Genomic DNA, 20,390 nt, shown 5'->3' with positions numbered 1-20,390 from the left:
TATTCTACAGACCGATACTTGCATAAACGTTTTTGTGAGGAAACTTAATCCTTACTGTTTGCCCTGTACAACTGCGTACCAGTGTGACTCTACCCTTAAGCCTCCTGCTGTGTCTTCTTAACAAAAAAACAGCCAGATTTGTTCAAAGATTGCTGACCCACTTACTCAGACTTATTTGGGACAGGGAATACATGCGGATGAGACAGCAGCTTTATTTTCAGACTCCGTGTGTGCACTTAACAGCCGTCTCCAGCCTAACTGTGCCACGTGTTGTTTCCTGAGCAACCACAAGAGGCCGCACTTGTTCCATCCCAACACCAGTCGCCGCTCCTTAAACTTCCATGATTCATTTATATTGATTATTTGTTTTCAGATCAACCTGAACAAAATCTTTATATTTTAAAATGGTGAATACAACAACGTTTACCAGAGTTTTACAGTTCCCCATTTTAAAGGGGAAGAATTAAATCATTTCGAAGTGCTTGTGCCAAGCAAACAGAATATCCATTAAACTGGCTTACAACATTAAACTGGTTAGGTTGTGTTTACCCAAGATCTCCAAGCCAGCATTTGCTGTAGCCCCTACAGTTGTCCTCTATAACTAGAAAAGTCAAGTCAGACCTGAACATCCAGAGTTGGTTTAGCTGATGACAGAGAATGCGTCATTTGAGTTCATGCATAACCCGAACAAAAATAACATTTATTTACCTTCTATGAAAGGAGTAAACGTGTCATAGGAGCCTGACACTATAATTTTTAGAAATGTGTTTGCCTTTTAGATGTACAGCTTACATTTAATTGATATCACGAATACTTCTTTTTTTTAACGAATTACCATCATACTGGTGAGAGGACTGCCTGTGCCATGGGTGACTTTTCTTTGGTTTCCAGGTTTGATCTGTACACTTGATGACTCCTTCAAGGATTTGTGCCATGCTGACAGACTCTTGAATCATCACCATAATCGTGAGTCTGTTTTTGTGTGTGTGTGTGTGTGTGTGTGTGTGTGCGAAAATGGCAAAATGTGCTCCTGGTGACTAGAGGCCAGGTGTTCATTTGTCTGTCTGTGGATTGAGGAAAATGAAGTCACAAAACTTTACAGATGTGCAGCTGAGATCAAAATGAAGGCCAAGTTCAAAGATGGGTGTCTTCTGGGAAAGGGTGCCGGAAGTAAGAGTTTAGAAAGTGAAGAGGGGGGCCATTTTCCCCTCTACATTACACCCGTGGGATTATAAGTTATTTTAAATTGTGGGTCATTGTGTCATGGGCCGGCTGGGGTGAAGAGGGTCTCTAGTGAATGTTATGAACCCTGCAGAGATGATGCTGTGCTTTTGTTTAGTCTGTGCTTTTTTGGTTCTTGTTTATGTGTTTACCTTTGACTTTTGTGCTTGTTTATTTGCCCTATATATCAGTATGAGGACATTTTTTTCCCTTTTCCTGAAGAATTTAATTTCCATGAATCTGTTCATTTTCAATTATGTAATTATTCTCAATGGCTTGATTGTCTTCAGGAGTGCATTTGACTGTCAAAGCTGCTAAAAAGTCACGCCTTCCTAAAAGACTGATCCCTTTTAATCTGATTTTATAATAACATCAACAGTTACACGTCACAGGAAGCTTTACTTTGGGGTTTTTGTTCTCTAATAGGTGTTTAAATGAGGCTTTTTGAAGTAATATCCAACATAGATGATGGATCAAAAGAGAAAAATATTATGCATATAGGCATATGGGTCAATATGCTAATTATTTTCCAAACTTGAATATGCTAAATGGTTCCACTTTACTGCAATTACTATCTGACATTTTAAATATATTTTCAATACACTTGGGTGAGTTACAGTGGATTCCTGTGACACACTCAATGCAAATAACACCAGTTTATTTAGAATAAAAGCAAATCTGTTCCATTAAAAGATTATTAGGCTGCATATGAAGGTACATTGCATTAATCTGGATGAGATGTTTATATAAAGCCAGATCATTCAGAATTCAAAATTTGGCCCTATTAATGGAGTGTTTGTCTCTGCTGTTATGTAAACAGAGTCATCAGACAGAGAGGAAGAGAGAGAGGAAGGGAAAGCTGTGTTCAGGGTGGGTTGTCGACAGCCCCTGGCTCTGCATTGCTGACGAAAGCTGCTTAGCTCCTCAGTTGCTATGGCAACCAGGGAGAGCAGCCAGACAAAAACGAGGCAAAGGGGAGGGGCTTTCAAGGGAGAAATAGAGGAGAAAGGGCTGGATGGGAAAGACAGACAGAGGGAGGGATACAGACAACCGATAAAGAAACACACTGAGAGCAACAGTGGTAAAGCAAGGCTACAGACGGAGACAGAGATAAGGTCTGGATATAAATGCTCAGTCCACCAGCTGGGGAATAATAACTGCAGCAAGTGACTGGAGGATACAGAGAAAGGGGGAAGCAGAGAGAAGATGGATGTACAAACAGAGAACGTGGACCCCCCGCCTTGTGAATCCCAGTCGAGTGGAAAAATCAGAAAAGGATTCAAGCTGTTTGGCAAACGCAAGCCAGGTAACATTTTTTCTATTCGTGGCAAAGGGGATGGGAACAACAAGTCACCTGTTATCAGGAGCAAAACCAGTGATGGATTATCTGAGACTGCTGCACCAGATTCAGAGCAGGAGCCAGACAAGGAAAAGGCACAGGAGGTGAGTCAAGGAGAGAGGGAGCAGGCAGAAGAGGAGGCTCTCGGTGAAGATGGCGTTCTGGCTGCAGCCCCAGCTCGTGCCTCCATTTCTTCAGCCAGCTCAGCCAAGTCCCTCAGCTTCCTGTCGCTGCTGAGGGGTGGTCGGAGAGGAGTGGGGGACCGCAGGGTCCACACCGTGTCCCAGCCTGTGGGTCGGCACCGTCGTGGGCTGAAGGGACTGTTTGGCAATGTTAAGTTTAAATCAAAAGATAAAGAGGAGAAGGAGGAAGCCCCTCCAAGCCCACTTCTCATGTCGTCCCGCGCCAACAGTGTGGAAATCATCAAAGAGGACCTCACCCTCACCCCCAAATCCCATCCTCGCTCTCTGGACAGCCCAGAGACTGAGAGCTATGAGCCTGAAAAGAGCTTTGCAACACAGGACAGTGAAGCTACGTCCCCATCAGAGACCTCAACTCCCCAGGTGACGGCAGGCGATGTGAGTAGAACTGATGAGCATGTGCCGCCTTTACCCACCTCTGAGCCACCTTTGGTACCCGGGGATAACAGCCTGAGCTGCCTGCTGGCAGACATCTCCTCTCTCCTGACCTTTGACTCAATCACAGGGGGTGGAGACATTATGGCTGATGTGGAGGCAGAGTGGGGAAAAGCGAGCAGTCCCGTGAGTGCTGCGGGGACTGAAGTCACGCCATCATCCACATCTCTCTTCTCCAAACCCACCATCTCATCTCCACCGACCTCTGCCTCCATCAACACAGCTGCTACGGCAAAACCCTCTCCTGTAGCCGTCCCCACAACAACCTCTACCCAATCCTTTACTCCTCTGACAAAGACAACTGCAACCTCTTCTCCCAAGCCGAGCTCCATCATCACGACGTTGACCAAATCTTCCACTTTGACGACTCAGTCAGTCAAACTGAGTTCGGACTCTACTGCAGCCCCTGAGCCTTCTGCTAGCGTAAAAATTAAATCAACTCCTTCGCCCATTGCAACGAGAACCTCAACTACCCCTGTAACGTTAACAAGCCTTTCGGCTCCAATAATGGCTCCTCCTTCCATGACCGTTAAATCCACACTGAGCATCACCTCTGCTTCTTCAACAGCTCCTCCGAACACACCTGCCACTGTAGTAAAGGCTCCCACAGCTAGTCCAACTCTTACCAGTACGGCTAGCAAATTGGCTTCAGAGGTGATCGCAGCACCTCCTCAAGTTGTTGCTTCAGTAAGTAAACCTATCCCTGTTGTGACTCCAACGACTACATCAGCTAAACCTCCACCAGTAACCCATAGCCCTCCCACAGCTGTTGCTTTTACCCAACCTCCACCTGCTAAACTGGATTCAGCTAGCAGCTTGAACCTGCAAACTTCCACTTCCTACAAACCTTCCCTGAGTTCAGCTGCAGGAGAATCTAAAGCCCCAGTGACAGTATCACCAGCCAGTGCTGTTACAACTAAACCCCCCTCTCCTCCACCCTCTAAGATGACAACGGTTCCCACATCAACTACGACCTCAGGCTCGGTATCTGCGGCCCTTTCCAAACCATCACTTACCTCTAGCCCAGTGGACTTAAGTAAGCCCTCTTCCTCTCTTGTAAGTGTTCCAGATGTTCCTTCCTCTACTCTGACTGCCACAACTAAAACCCAACCCAGCCCTGCATCTGTCCCAACGCCATCTTTAACTTCTTTAGATAAGGTTCCTCCCACGACTAAACCCACTCCTGCACCAGTGACTTTAGATAAGACGCCCCCTGCTCCCACACCGACCCCAACCACTCATGCTGTTGTTTCTACAGCATCCGCAACACCTCCTCCCCCAGGTCAGACCCCAGCCTCTCAATCTAAAGCCCCTCCTGCTCAGATCCCAGTTTCTGTACCAAAAGATCCAACTGCTCCAGCTTTGATCTCAGTTACCCAGTCTAAAGCTCCTCCTGCTCAGATCCCAGTTTCTGTACCGAAAGAACCACCTGCTCCTGCTCAAATGCAAGTCTCTCAGTCTAAAGCCCCTCCGGCTCCGGCTCAGATCCCAATTTCTGTACCTAAAGAAACACCTGCTCCTGCTCAAATTCAAGTTTCTCAATCTAAAGCCCCTCCTGCACCTGCTCAGATCCCAGTTTCTATAGCTAAACCTCCTCCTGCTCCTGTTCAGATCCCAGTTTCTGTAGCTAAAGCCCCTCCTGCTCCTGCTCAGATCCCAGTTTCTGTAGCTAAACCTCCTCCTGCTCCTGCTCAGATCCCAGTTTCTGTAGCTAAAGCCCCTCCTGCTCCTGTTCAGATCCCAGTTTCTGTAGTTAAACCCCCTCCTGCTCCTGCTCAGATCCCAGTTTCTGTAGCTAAACCTCCTCCTGTTCAGATCCCAGTTTCTGTAGTTAAAGATCCACCTGCTCCTGCTCAGATCCCAGTTTCTCAATCTAAAGCCCCTCCTGTAACAACTCCTGCCACTTGCCCTGTACCCTCTCCTTCCTCTCCTCCTGCACCTTGTCTGAGTGACGCTGCTAAGATGAGAGGAAGTGGACAGGCATCAGTAGATGGGCAACTGACTAGTTCAAGTGGCACGGGTGCCCAGGGGGCCCAGACTGTGCCGTCTAAAACAGAAGAACTGCATGCTGAGACACGAACGAGCGTCCAGGGCCCCCCCAGAGAAAGAAAGATACCACAAGCTAAACCATCGGGACTTAGCAAAATACCTGTAGTTGGAGGGGGCAGAGCAGGCAAAATACCTGTCCGGGACAGTCAACATGATGATGAAGCAAGCAGGGATCCACCTACTCCTGAAGACGACAGGCCCCATTTCAACTCACATGATGCAGGGAGCAGAGATAAAATCAGTGATGTTGAGGCTAATGTGCCCACCTCAAAACACGCCCAGGAGGAGAGTCAGCAGCTTCCCCAGCCGAAAGTCCTCACCAGTTTACCGCGTGACTCAAAGATCCCTGTGAAGCACGGCGCACAGTCTCACGCAGCCTCCCAAATCCCTCAAGCTAAAGAGCCTGCTCGCACTAAGATACCAGTGTCCAAGGTTCCTGTCCGCAGGTCTGGCACTAAACCTGCAGCTGCAGGCGGCAGCACCCAGTTAAGAAAATAAAACAATGGACTGAACCGACCAACGATACAGATTATGGCTTTGACTGCAACTTTTTTTCCAATATTACTACATGACCACCCTTTTTTAATTAACGTTTCTAGACTGTAATTCTTGGCTTCACAACAACATAAGCAACAGTAACAAAGTCAAGGAGGCTGACAGCACTCAAGCACAAAACATCTCCACAAGGAGCCAAAGCAACAAGCCTGGCTCTTTGGTGCTGAGCCAACTGGACATGCACTCAGGAAAGGTTCGGGGTCACACCTGAACACACAGCAGCATCGGGAACTAAGGATAAGCAAGAAAAAAGGTCTTCTGGGAACACAGTCACACACACACAACACGGGCGAGTGCCTTTTTAAGGGTGCTTTTTCCGACAGACTTTCAGAATTAATCTTTTCTACAGTACTTTTAACTTTTGTTACTCCCACTTTTTGTAGGAACGGTCAACTCTTTTTTGTCTTTCTTTCCAGCGAGTCTTTGATAATAACCAGTCCCTTTACTCTTTATTTATGTCAGGAGAAGAACAGCAGGAGCTCTATAAATTAATGCAACAACCAAATTTACATTCCACACCTATCTCTGGATGTATGTAGCATAAAACGTGCCATTAATTTTTTGCACAAGATGTTGAACTGTACAGCGCCTGTGTGTCCGCCTGCTCATATGTAACATGATCAGATCTCACTGTGAACTATGGGGAAGACTGGTTTTTATGGGAGGAGTGGAAATAATTGCTCCCAGTGTAATGGACAGCAGCCATTATGAATGGCACTATGGACAGAGAGGATGCTGAGATGAGATCTCTCGTACACTGGCACGTCCTTATCCTTATCCCACTTATACTCAGATGAGAACAATATCTCTGTGTATAGTCTCATCTATGTTGTTCTGTTTCCTATTTAATCAATAAAACAATATAAGTACTTTGCAAGATGAGATCTGTTTAAGTTGTGAATTATATCCTGCATGTTTTCTACATCGTGGCAGTTGGAGACAGATAAGGAATAATGTGGGCACACATTACGATTTACTGGCTTGGTATTAAGAAGCACTACAGCATCTCTTGGGAGAATTTTACGCGGAAAGGAATTACATGAGGGAAAAGTTCAAGAGCAGAGTAAAGAGATATGACAAACATTCTATATTTTCACTGACAAATCCCCACTGTGACTCACCGTCTTACTACAGCCTGGGCTCAGAGTGTCCTCATACTGTAGGAACATCATTCCAACATCATCCACACTCAAAGCTCACTGACCTGAAAAGCGAGCAAATGAATGTCAAGAGAGCCCAGCCAATCAGCTGCAAGGGAAAACGCTTAACATGCATACCTTATTATCAGGAAAAGGGTTAGGGAATGTGTGTCATTGCTATTCTTAGTGTGAAATGCTCCCGATGGATGTGCTGCATTATGTCTGAGAGGGTTATTTGATTTAGACGTTTAGTATTAGTTTGATATCAGTGCAGAAAAGAACACAATACAGATACTTATTTGAACTGAAAAGGCTGTCGTGAACAAAAAAAAGACTATCTTTGATGTTGCACAAAGGCTATAAATGTAGGAAAACATGTTGAAAAGCAAGTCTAGTGGTGAGAGGGAAAAACCACAGGTTAAAGATGGGACGCTGATCTGAGTCATGGGGTAACGTTAAGAGGAGTCTGCTGTTAGGAATAAAGCGCAAAGGACAAAGGGTGAATTTCTTACGAAAAAAAAAGCAGTGCGGTGGTGACACAAAAAGACCTCTGTGTACTTCAGGAAGCCAGAGGCTGCAAGCTGAGAAAAGAGGACCATCATTTTGCCTGAGAAAACACGAGGATTTCACCGCATCAGGTGTTGATACAGACTACAGAGGGTAAAAGCATCTCCCTGAGAAAAAGAACAGTCTCCCCCTGAGGCTCTGACGCAACACAGGTTTGCCTCTTAGTAACACCTGAGATTTTGGGTTTAAAATATTGAAAAACAGTCTTTAACAGCATGCAGATTTATCATCACGCCTGTTAGAGCAGAGGTCAGGCTGGTTATGAGGGCTCACATTGTGACACAGCATGATAAATTGTATAATGCTCTCCATATAGGAAACTGCTGAGATTTATATGTATCCTGAGTTCTTAAGAGGAATCTGCATTCAGTGAATGCTGCCTTTTATCAACATCCCTTCACATGATTCCCCAGCGATGTGTTTTTCATGCCTTAAGTGATAGTGACAACAGGAACATGTTGGAATAAACTTTTGAGCAATATTGCGTAAGATGTCTCAGAGTTCCTCTGTTCATAGGTTGTTTGTGCATCTCTAAATCCAGTCCCCTTGCCCCAAATATGTTACACAAATTACAGCACCCACAATGCACCGAGGCCACCCTGGCTTTCTATGGACTGCATGTGTTTGTGTCTGCTTCTGCCTCTGGAGAGGCGACGTGCCTCTTTAGAACCTAATTTAGCATGCTTCATTCTGTGTTTCCATGCCAACCCCACTAGGTCAACCAATGAAAGGCTGCGAGAGTTGGGAGGAGGAGTTTAAAAACATGAGTGCCTTAATGAGCACACTCACACTATACATGCTAATAAGACAGGTTATCACTTCACACGCTATTTTAAATTGAGTTATGGAATTAAAACAATCTAAAGCAGCATAATAATGCTTCACTGTAATGATGAGACATATTTTGAATTATCAGTTTGCTTCCAAACTGTTTTTGCAGTGACCTGAGCTGAACCAGCCATGTATAAAAAACACAACATTGCTGAATTTTCTGTCACCCATCCTACACACCTACGAATATGCTGTCACACAGCCTTAAAATGTGGAGATTCACAGCTCCTGCTTCTTCTGAAAAAGGCTGAACCACATTGTAGATAACATTACACTCCCAGAAAATCTTTGAGTTTCTGAGATATTTCAGATACTTGTCAGGGAGCTGATAATTTAGCGCAAAATGCCACAGCGATGATGCTATTGGCTCTTATCATGACAATTTAAAGATAAAGAAAAGGTCAACTCCTTTAAGAGGCTTAAGGGCCTAGTTAAGCTTCAATCCAGGGACACTGTGCATCCCTATATAATAAGACTATTGATTCCCATGATGATACATTACGTAACCATGTAAGAATAAAGCTATGATACTCTGTATCCATGGGAAAACACATCATGTTGCCATACTGGGATTTAAAAAGCTTCTTTTCAGTGCTCAAACATTCAGTGCAAATTTCCCACTGTTTAATATGAAGTTTATAGAGCCCATGAAACACAATGTGCAACTCAACAGGCAAAGTATACCATTTCACAAATATAATTCATAATCAAAATTATTTATTCTTATTCATATTGAAACATGACAAATGCCAATCATAAAAAATGTAGCATAGAGTCGACTAAAATTACCATTTTTCATACACAAAATATAAAATTTATTAAAAATATACATAAACGCAGTTATTTGTTTGGTTTCAAGGCCTGTGTCTCTCACAGCGGAGGACAGTTTGCGGATGAGGTGTCAACAGGACAGATGCCTCCGTTCACTGAGGAGCATCCAGGAAAGGCAACACCTCATCTGCAACACTGTCAGCCCTGCAGCCTCCTCTGCACTCTGTAGTCTGTAAACCAACAGCTGCTGGTCACTTGCTGTTAAAGAGATCTTTCATTATCAGTCAGACTGCTACAAATAGTCAAAGAATATACAGATCAAACATATGGAGTTTATAAAACATTTAAAAGAAAATTATTAAAAAAATCATTTTGTGTTCAAGATCCTGAACATGATTTCTGCTTTGCTTCCAAAGAGCAAATCTTCAGCTTGATATGCATGTGCTGATAAATGCACATATATGATATATACGAGTTAGAAAATATGGCTCATTGATGAGCATGGGCCTACTAACCATGGGCATTACATCATTCAGTGCAATAACTCTGCACTGAGGACCTCTGCTGGTGAAAATGCATACTGAAATGCTTTTGTAACGTGGGTGACGCAGTACAAAACAGCATCACTGCTGCACAACATGGCCTCAAATCACATCAGGCCTGCAGCCTCTACTATGGACAGAGGGAGCTAGCTGCACAGCGGCAGGCATGTACCACAGTATCACTGTAATTTTGGAGCATTTTATACTTTTATGAATACAATATTGCCAACAATTTCTAATAATTCATAACAATAAAACCTACAAAAGTGCCTGAAATAACTTCTTCTTCATGAATAAAGTTTGCATAATGTGACATTAAGACTCACTGGAGTGAAAGTGATGCAAAGAGACATGGTTTGAAGTAATAGTAATGGTGGACATTCAGCCCTGCTTCAAATGAGCAAGACAAGACCAGCTTATGCTTGTAGTCTGGCAGCAGCAATAAAATGCTTGAGTTGAAAAATGTAAAGTAATACTCACACTCATGACATTTGAATATTAGTGACAACATAGAAATAATAAATCTGAGTTGAAGTAAAAATGTGCATTCTTGCAAACACAAACACAGACAGTATGATCTTATTTGGAGAAAGAACAAAGAAGTGGTGACTCACTGATACAACCTGACATCCAACCAGAAGACGAGAGAGAAGGTGGACGTATAACTTAAACATGGAACATGACGGATACATGTATGACTAAACGCTAGGTTATAGAAAGCTGTTTGGCAGATATGCATCTGCTATAGACGAGCAGCACCAGTATGTACCACAGTTTAGAGGTGGAGCAGGTGTTGTGTTTCTGATCATTTAGATCGGGGATACTCAATTTGTTTTGCTCAGGGGCCACTCTTGCAAAATGTCAGGAGGCCAGGGGCCAGTTAATTAACAAACAACAATGATATTTATCAGTATATATAATAAATGAAATACCTTTTTTCAACCTTGTGATGTTTGTTGTACATGGGCATGTTTCTAGGATTTGAGGACATTCGGGGCTTGGCCCAGACGTATGTTGGATCCTCCCTGGCACTGCTTTTTATAAACAAGCTCTATTCTGATGCTTTTTTATGCACTCTGGCACCTTATTTGCATTTAGAGTACAAAAACAACTCCCTGTGTGAATCAAATGATCTTCATCATAAATTAGAAAATGGTCAGTGGGCCACCCGGCACCCTATCGTGAGCCAAATGGACCACAAGTTGTGTATCCCTGATTTAGAATGTTCCCTGATCACTTTTTAATTGAAAAGAAGCCAAACATAACAAGGAGAGTTTAAGACAAGCAGAGGTTTTGTTTAAGGAAATCTGAGGTTGGAGAATGTAACTACTAAACTGGTGCGAGATTTAGTGATGCGCTACATAAACAACAACAAAAACTAAATAGCTTAATTATAAAACCTGTATATCCATTCTTTTGCTCTGTTATACATGATTACATTATAAAGTGTGCTTTTGAGCATGACATGTAGGCTACAGATAATACAAGTGTAAACAGAAGTTCTTTTTTTGTTGACCTGATGAACATCAATCTCAGCTCTGCTGCACAACGTTGATACAAGCAGAGTACCGCAACCGTCCCATGTGACACAACGCTTACCAATGAACTTTAGTGGTGTGGATACTGATCTGTTGGGATCAGTTACACCATAAAATGCATGTGTCCTTCAGCACCCGTGACCATAACATCCATCCAAATACGCATGGCTTCAGGCGACGGAGCGACCATATAGTACACCCGATCGTGGGTCTTCAGACTGAACGTCAGTGAGGGGTTGGGGCTCTTGGGTGCGAAAGTGAATGAAGTGTTGAGAGAAAAAGTGGGATAAGAGGAGAAGGGAGAGGGGTGAGGTGATGCATGTGGGAGGGAGAAAGACAAATGGAGGGAGAGAGGCAGAGAATAAACAGATGTCAGCATCATTCAATAAATGCTGAAAATCACACACACACACACACACACACACACACAAACTGACTTACTTTGTGTGCGTTCTTTAAATGGTCATAATACACCTCCTCTATGGCTTGAAAGTAAATGACTCCTTTCATCTTGGTCTCATGTTTGTCTGCAGAGGAGAATATAAACAGAACCGACAGCACTGTGATCAAAGCTCAGCCTCAGCATCCAAAGTACCCTGCTGGCATAGCTTAAAAAGTGACATCACTATTGCAGTAACTGCATCTCACATCTTAAACCGCACATTATCAACAGAGAACTGAAAACAAAGAGTGACTCACCTGCATAGTAGGTGAGCGTCCTGCGATTCTGGTCAAAGACAAACCAGCGTTTCTTCCATGTCTTGATCTTGCCACCCATTTTGACCAGAAAGCCTCGGCAGGTTTTATCAGTGATGGCCAGATGGAAGCAGGCATCTGGGTTGTGTCCAGCTGCCTCGATATGGCCGTGAAGATCAAAGTCGTCTTTTCTTACAGGGAAGTAGCGAGTCAACAGCCGGGACTGTGGAAAAAGCATTGAAATTAAACATCTGATTGTTCAAGAGGTATTTACATGAAGCACATGGTGAAAAAAAAGATTAAACATTCTCTCGCCAGTAATTCTGAATACCTGTGATCTCTGTTTCTCCCTGAGCTTCACCTCTCGCTCTACAAGTTTCTGTCTCCTGCTCGTCTCCTCCTGCAGTCGTTTCTCCAGTTCCTCCCTTCTTCTTCGCTCCTCTTCTAGAGCATGCCTGCGCATCTCCATCTCACGCTCCTGCACAAGTTACATAGTGTAAATTACATCCATCAACAAACACACACACCCATGGATGGATTATTGAACTGGTTTATCAGGCAGGTCAGGCCCCACCCCGGCCTTCACCTGCAAAATGTCTCTGATATTAACATGTACTGACCAAGAAGAGACTCAGAATGACTACAAAGAGACCAAACCACACACACACACAAACACAAAGAGATGCAAAGGATCTGCAAGGAGGATGTCTTACTCCTATGTAGAAGAGGTGGTGGATCCTTTTGCATATCTATGCCCAGAGGCCAACTGCCTTGCTATCTGCCCATGCACACATCCATATGCACAAGAAGCTTTAAATTAGGTTTGGCACATTACCCGATGCTCGAGGAGCCTATGCTTCTCAGCCTGGGCCTCTCGGAGTAATCGCTCCATCTCCTCAATCTTCGCCATATTAGACGTACTGGCACTGATGGAAAATGGAAAACACCAGTTGTCAAACACATGAAGAACCAGATTTCTGTGATAAGGTGGAAAAATAAAATACAAAGTCATAAACAAACACATAATAAAAAACGCAACTTTCAGGCTTTGTTTAAATTTGCAGGATAAATAGGTGACTCGAAAAACACCATGACGTAGGACTTTCCTGATAATTAACTCGTAAGCCTTCCCTTTAAAAACAACAATTCCCCGTGAACACAATTACGAAGGCTCTGACTGACTTCACTAACTTATATGTAACTGTTTGTTAGGGAGTGTAAGTACAGCTAGATATCATGTGGATCATTGTCTCTCAACTGACACAAACACAGAGCATCACATCCTCTATAAAAACCAAAAGCATTTCCTCTGTCTGTTTGCTCTTCAGAATATCTCTCTCATTTCCTGCAGCCTTTATACTCCAACTTCTTTTCTAAAAATACATCTCTCCTTATTCTGACTCACCCAAATTTGCAATGTCTAAACTTTTCAAAGTAACCTTTCATCTGTTCTTCATCATGCTCTCTCACTAACCTGGAGATATTGTCTGGGGAGCAGGCAGAGAAACTGGTCTCCAGGCTGTCAGAGCTGTCCACGCTGACAGTATCAGAGGCCTGGCTGTTGTCCGGGTAGAAGGAGTCCAAGAACACGCTGGGCTCGGAGACCATCCTGCTGCAAAAATCACTTCTTCTCTGCCTGTCTTCATTCATGTGTGCATGGCTGTTGCCTGCTGACAGAAGAAAACATTACAGTAAGAAAGTGGAAATACCCTCAGCATGCATGATCTAATGTTAAAATACTAAATCATAACAAGAGGGTTGCAGTTCATTAATGGCTGGCCATGTGGAATCACATCTTGTGATCATGATTTCATAAAAATCTGGCTGCAGCAGCTGGGCCAAGTTGAACTGATTAACCTGGACAGAGAAGGATAAAGGCTTTTAAAGAGACAGCTCACTCCAAAATCAAAAATACGTATTTACTTTTCCTCTTCCCTGTGGTGCTGTTTATAAATCTAGATTGTGTTGGTGTGAGTTGCCGGCAACAACGATGTCTGCCTTCTCGTTACTCAAGATAATCCACAGACCTTGTTGTGAGCAGTTTCATGTAGGAACTATTTTCTTTCTACCGAACTACACCCGCCATCAGTATCACAGCGCAGAAGGAAGCATGCATTTACTGCGAGCTCACCTAGCTCCATGCATGGATGTATTAAGAGACCTGGATACAGTGTTGAAGGTAGGACCTTTTCATTTCTGTTAAAGATGCTCAGTGGCACATGAAGCCAAAAAAAGCTCAATTTCCACATAAATTACCCAAATGATCAGTACTGCTACCCATAGATCAGAGACTTATGCCGGCTACTCCTGCTTTAGCAATCGCTAACTTGAATGGGGATAAAATCACGCAGCTCTTTCAGATGTGCCAAATGTTATCAAACCAAGTGGATTAAATCCTGATAGTGGAACGATTCATTTCATGGGGGTTATGACGTTCAAAAAACTGTATCCACTGATATACAGACGTCTTTTTCCCAATGTAAGTCGACAGGAAAAGTCTTTTTGGGCCCAATGGCATCACGTGGCGGACCAGGAAATTGCAGTTCGACTGTTTGGCCACTACGAAACTGGCTCCAAAGCCTGGCACACATCTTGCAGGCCTGGCTCTACTAAGCTAGCTAATGTTACAGCCCAGTCAAGAAGGAGTTAACCCCTCGCTCTGTCATGAACGAGAGCCTCTCATCCATGAGTAGGTGTATGCTTCCGTCTGTGTGGACTCATCGTTGATGGGTGTAGTTCAGCAGAAATAAAATAGTTCCTACATAAAACTGCTCACAACAAGGTCTGTGGATTATCTTGAGTAACCAGGTCATGATTTCTGGAAGTTTTTCAAATGTGTATGAAGGCAGACATCTCTATGGCTGCTATCTTCAACACTTGGCAAATCACCAAACCAATCTAGACTGATATATAGTACTACAGGTACAGAAAAAAAAAACCCAAAATGTATTTTTGATATGGGGTGAACTGTCCCTTTAATTGAGTCAACACAGTGGCAAAGGTAATCAGGGTTTATGAAGCATAACAGTATGTTCCAAAAACCATTTGAACACAAATCCTCAATCCTCCACATCACACATAAACCCTGTATGGCTATTATGCTACAGTATTTAACATCATGCTTTTCTTGAGGGATCAATTTTGAGTTTCTTAAAACCTCATAACACATTTCTATTAAATTACACATTGTTCACAAGTACTGTCATTTCCAATGAAGATACTTTGCATGTGTTATTTGTTTAGAGCAAGCTGTGCAAACACGTCATTTGCCTCAAAATCACAAATTCCAATCTGGTATAATGTTTCGACATTCTGTTTCCACAAATATTTAGTCTTTGGTATCAGATTTGGGCCAAACGTGTTTCCCTTTGTGCGGTGCCACAGACTATTGCATCAGTTGAGCATTTCCTGCCCTACATATATAACGCCTGAGGTTTAAACTGGTCACACAGTATAGATTTGATGCAGACAAGATGCGACATCCTGTAACTCTGACTCACTTTTAGGCAGGCGGCGGGTAGTCAGGTCCCTGGGGGAGAAGCTGAAGCCTTGTGGGATAACGCTGCCACAGCTGGAGCTTTGGGACAGAGGCAAGTGGGCCTGAGGAGGAAACAGCAGCACACATGCTGTTCAGAATCAGGGTCTACAACCTTCATACAACTACAAACTACTCTCGTTTGCTAAGTACTCCTTGAGCTGGATGGGTGTTGTAAGCTCGACTGAAACTGTGAATTCCTGTTTGGGTGGATCATTCTCTTGGGGAAGTTCAAATCCTTCCAGATACACGTAATGAGGGTAGTGAATTCCCCTCCTCTGCAGTCCAGAATCAGAGTGAGCACCATCATCAAGAGATATACTCATCGTTCTTTCAGATTTGAAACACCAAATTGACTCCTACACCTTTAATGTCTGCTAGATTACCTCCGACATAAAGTTAATGACCTTGGGAGGAAGTGTGCGTCCCAGGGATCTGCCGTAAGGGGTGAGGAGCTGCTGGCTCCTCTTATGAGGTAGGCTGTCACTCGGGTGGGAAGAGTTTTCTTTGCCACTTCTTCTCCTTTCCTTCAGAGAGTGCAAGTGCTGACGTGATCACAGAAATCAGAGGAATCACAAAGGATGGAAAGGATAAAAATAACAGATCATCTCATCAGAGGCACTGGGTACATTTACATGCACGCTAATATTCCACTATTATTCAGAATATGACAGAATTCTCAGTGACATTGTATATGCCGGTATTATTTAGGTTTTAAGAGCATTATTTGGACATGTCTGCAGCATATTTGGGAATAGGCGTCTCATTGAGGGTGTATACTGCAGTTCGCAACACATGGCCTATTTTCTGTGAACCGTCAGCTCTGTGCGTTGTCATAGATACGTTCTACACAAACCAACTCGCCCCAAGCTTGCATGGCTGTGGGGTAGAGATGCATTTCCTAAAGAAAGGCCCACATTTCTGGTCAGTAGAAGAAACACACCACCGACATCTTCAAGAAGGTGGCTGAAGGAATGACAGAGGGAGGTTGTGTTCGCACGGTCCAACAAGTCCGTGGTAGGAAAATTTGAAAAAATCCTATTTTGATGCAAAGAACCAAAATGACAAGCAGCTCCAGCTGTTCCACTTGTCTATATTGTGATGTGATAAATGACATGTTAGGGCACGTTAACCTGCGTATGCAGGGCTGCATGTAAACAAGAGTATTTGGGGAATATTGATTTTCATTCGCCATCTGAACAGCTTAGTAGGCATACTCTCTTTTCCGAATTAGGGCAAAAACCAGTATATTTTGTGCATGTGAACATAGTGCGTGACGGAGACGAAGGAGAAGTATCAACGTAGCTGTGAGCACTTACCTCTTTAATGGCTACAGGGTTGTTAGTGAAGGTCTGCCCCTCGGATAACTCTGCATACTTTCCTTCCAAAGACACCAGTTTCTCTCTCTCCTGCAGACATCGGGATACGATCTTCAAGTAAATAAAATCAAATATTTACCAAATCAGCATGTAAAGGATCTTCTTACCTTCTGAAGCATGACGAGCAAATTGTTTTTCTCTCTCTGGAAATTCTCCCTCTCTTGCTGAGCCTGTAAGGTAATCTGTGAGGACTGTTTCTTCAGCGTCATGATTCTTTCCTGTAACAACAAACAAGCACAGTATCACTACATAGTGTCTTGCAACATTATATACCCTAAATACCATACCAAACAATCTTTCTGTAGACTCTGCCCCTCAGCCACCCACATCACCCACAGCACCCACAGCACCCACAGCACCATCCTCCTCCACCCATGGACTCCCTATCACCGTAATCACCAACACCAGATCTCACACCATAACACCATACTCCGGACCCAATCATTACAACCTCAAACATATCAAAATACTCCATCCCCCCGCTCATCCCCCACAAACACCAGAGAGAAAACTCAACATGGCACTTTTAAATGTACGCTCTCTTTTAAATAAGACTTTTTTAATTAATGACCTGATTTTAGATAACAGTATTGATTTTATGTTTTTAACTGAGACATGGCTTGGCTCAGATGGACCTGCAGCACTTAATGAAGCATCCCCGCCTGGCTTTAATTATTTACATTCTTTTAGAAATGGTAGACGGGGTGGGGGGACTGCANCTTTAGCAATCACCCACATGGACACTATGCGCTGACTAACCACTACTATGATGACAAAAAAGCTAGCGGATTCCATTCAATGCCGGCTGAGTTTGACCTCTTGTTGCAGCTGCACAGTCAGGGGGTGCTCAGGCTTCATCTGGGAGACTGCAAATCAGGTGAAAAGTAGTTCCCAGTACAAGGGTCAGCTGACTGGACAAGAACAAATTGTTGTAGCCCATTCACTCATTTAGTCTTTCACATACTTTTGCATTAGAAGTCAACTGATTCATCGGTTTGGCCACGATGTGTTAGAACAAGCAAAAAGAAGCTTGATCAGTGGGTACAGCTCCAGAGAAAGCAGGTCTAAGGGTGTTTCATTTCATTGGTGGGGACACCATTTCAGCAGGGTGTCTGGGGATCCTCCCACAGGAAACTTGATACTTCATTTCCAGCATCCTGGTGATGTTTTTATGCAAAAATTTTTGGTGGAAATGTCTTTATTTATGTAAAATAAAATACAAAATTCAAGCACCATATTGACAATTGAAAATAAAATGGAATATAATGCAATAAGGCTCTCAGGTATTCTGTGTTGCTCTCATATATTTATTCTCCCACAGATCAACCTTGTAACCGCTCACCAGGAAGACATCTTCTGACAACTTATAACGGCTATAACATCACATGCAACACATTCTCTTGATAGTCTTAGATCACTACAACAGTAAAGCGTTGGCGAAAAACAAATAGTAATCATTCTTTCTGCTGGTTTTGGGTGCATTGTTAAATACTTTAATAACATTTGGTTAAAAATTAGATGATGCTGTGCTGTGCATACAGTCCAAATTACAGCAAGTTATCAAATGTCACTCTGGGCTCACTGTTAAACCGAACTGAATGCCATTTTAAATGTGATATCTAGTGTCCAAAGAATGTCTGTCAATTTTGGCTACATGTAAATGAAGATTTGTTGAGATATAGTTAATTAATTTAGCATATTCTTAAAAATATAGTGTGACAGACTTCTGAATAAACTAAAGGTTGCAGGGTAGCAAACTTGTCAGAATTCTGTGTATGTGCAGAAAAAATTCAGGTCTTTCGAACATACTAGTGATTTATTATGATTTGTTTTGTTTGGAATGTGAAATGTCTAAACATTTAGATTAACTGTATTAAGCCACGCCCTCTAAGCAATCATTTTCCCTTTTCCCAAATGCAGAATCTTTATACTATTTAGTTTTGATGTGTACGTCCATTAAAAAACAAAGATGTAGTATACAAAGATGCATGTTGAATAAGTAAGAGTGGGTGTGGTGTGCATACATATGAATAAGTGTTTATACCTGACTGCTATCTGTAAACTGACTGAGCTGTTGAGAAAAGTAAGGGTGTGGATATATGTTTGTATGTATACTGTACTGTTGATTCTGCTGTCTCATGTAACACTCAGATCCTCCCCTTGTTATATGTTGTGTGCCCAGTTGGCACATGTGTGTTTTGCTTACTGAAAGAAAAATGAAAAATATGAAAAATAAATAAATAAAGTACACTTTGTAATCATTGAAAACTTGAAATGTGTACCTCAAACACTGTTTTTATTTTCCAGATTAATTATGAATCGTATTTAAGTAAAATATCTGAATACTTCTTCAACAACTGTATGTTAACATTAGTTTATTGGAATATTAAATAGGCTTTCTCACACAGACACGCACACTCTGACCGAGAATGTTAGGTCAGATCAATATTATTGTGCAGTTGATTTGATCTGTTTTTGGGCACCTCCTCACTGGTGTAGAAGAGTTTTGTGAGTTGGTAAGTTAGGGGGAACTTAATAAATTTTGTGAAATACTGCCTAGAACAAATTCTTAATTCTTTATCCTCTCTTGTTAATTTGGCAAATGCAATGACTCCTTTCTTTTTGAGAATTGTTTTGACAAGTCTCACGCTAGTGTCAGCGTGAAACTTGCGAGGTGAAAAGGTGCGTCACAGGCAAGCAGCGTGAGAACTGGCAACACAGTAATGTTTGCTATGTTCACCAGAAACCAGAACAAACAGTCACGTGACAGGGAAAATAATACAGGCAGCCACAGATGGATTCCAAGTAACAGGGTCCAGGATACAGGACACAGAGGCGACACTGACAATCTGGCAGGGAATGCGTAGACATAATTAATAATTATGTGGAAACAGGTAGGCAGATGAGGTCTGCTGTGAAATGTTCTTAACATGCATTTTATAGTTCTGCAATGAATCGACGCTGTAGATGGGTTAAAATTACGTGCCGGTACCACAGAAACAATGCCAATGTAAAGTCAATTAGGATCCTTTGTTGTGGTGGACACACGTATTCCCTGGTTCAACAACGTCACGTCAACGTTGTTTTCCTCAATGATATCTCTGTATACACATAAAAACACTAAAGTGTCCTTGATATTAAAACGGAAATTATATTCCTCTGTTATAATTTACCCTCAATGATAATAATAAGAATAACATGATCGTTTGGCTGTACTAGATATTTGATGTATTCAGTAGATTTACTTTTTTACAACCCTATTTGACAACTCTGCAGCCGGAAGATCTACCGTCCCAAAAACGCAGTTTCTAGAGTACTAGCTAAAATATCTGAAATTAACCAACATCCTTACTTTTTCTTAACATATTTCATCTAGGTGCAGTGTATTTACTAGTTCGGCTTTACTAGATATTTGAGTAGATATATCTTTTTACAACCCTATTTTACAACTCTACAGAGACTCTACATTCAGTGAATCACTGTATTTCATTTTGTATTTTATTTTGTACCCCCTGATCCTTTCCTGCTTGTGTTCTGTAATGTACAGCACTTTGTGATACATTTTATGTATGAAAAGTGCTCTATAAATAAAG

The 20,390-nt window shown here is 42.5% G+C and overlaps 2 protein-coding genes across 14 annotated transcripts in view; one reads left to right on the top strand and one right to left on the bottom strand.

The window, feature by feature from the left end:
- The first annotated feature begins 2,216 nt into the window (after positions 1–2,216).
- Positions 2,217–7,909, top strand: si:ch211-244c8.4 (uncharacterized). Its single transcript, XM_050041427.1, has one exon. The coding sequence runs from the start codon at positions 2,428–2,430 to the stop codon at positions 5,740–5,742; it is 3,315 nt and encodes a 1,104-aa protein (XP_049897384.1). The 5' UTR covers positions 2,217–2,427; the 3' UTR covers positions 5,743–7,909.
- Positions 7,910–9,044: 1,135 nt separating this feature from the next.
- The window catches only part of phldb2a (pleckstrin homology-like domain, family B, member 2a), a 24,937-nt gene continuing 13,591 nt past the window's right edge, over positions 9,045–20,390 (bottom strand). For 2 of the 13 annotated variants that reach the window (XM_050041093.1, XM_050041092.1), the window contains exons 8-17: positions 16,905–17,015; positions 16,738–16,827; positions 15,805–15,963; positions 15,384–15,483; positions 13,358–13,553; positions 12,719–12,860; positions 12,215–12,361; positions 11,887–12,106; positions 11,629–11,714; positions 9,045–11,431 (exon numbers count right to left, since the gene is read on the bottom strand). In XM_050041093.1, the coding sequence (XP_049897050.1) occupies positions 11,291–11,431; positions 11,629–11,714; positions 11,887–12,106; positions 12,215–12,361; positions 12,719–12,860; positions 13,358–13,553; positions 15,384–15,483; positions 15,805–15,963; positions 16,738–16,827; positions 16,905–17,015 (1,392 nt within the window). In that variant the 3' untranslated portion in view covers positions 9,045–11,290. The remainder of the gene's footprint in view (positions 11,432–11,628; positions 11,715–11,886; positions 12,107–12,214; positions 12,362–12,718; positions 12,861–13,357; positions 13,554–15,383; positions 15,484–15,804; positions 15,964–16,737; positions 16,828–16,904; positions 17,016–20,390) is intronic. The other 11 variants (XM_050041104.1, XM_050041098.1, XM_050041100.1 and 8 more) reach the window with 9 other exon arrangements.

The sequence above is a fragment of the Epinephelus moara genome, chromosome 3, assembly GCF_006386435.1.
Source record: "Epinephelus moara isolate mb chromosome 3, YSFRI_EMoa_1.0, whole genome shotgun sequence".
NCBI lineage: Eukaryota > Metazoa > Chordata > Actinopteri > Perciformes > Serranidae > Epinephelus > Epinephelus moara.
Note: the sequence above shows the minus strand (reverse complement) of the source record. Positions and strands in the feature narration are given on the sequence as shown.

What these genes read in the sequence shown, in the direction of transcription:
- si:ch211-244c8.4 (XM_050041427.1), top strand. Translation starts at nt 2,428, where the DNA reads ATGGATGTACAAACAGAGAACGTGGACCCCCCGCCTTGTGAATCCCAG.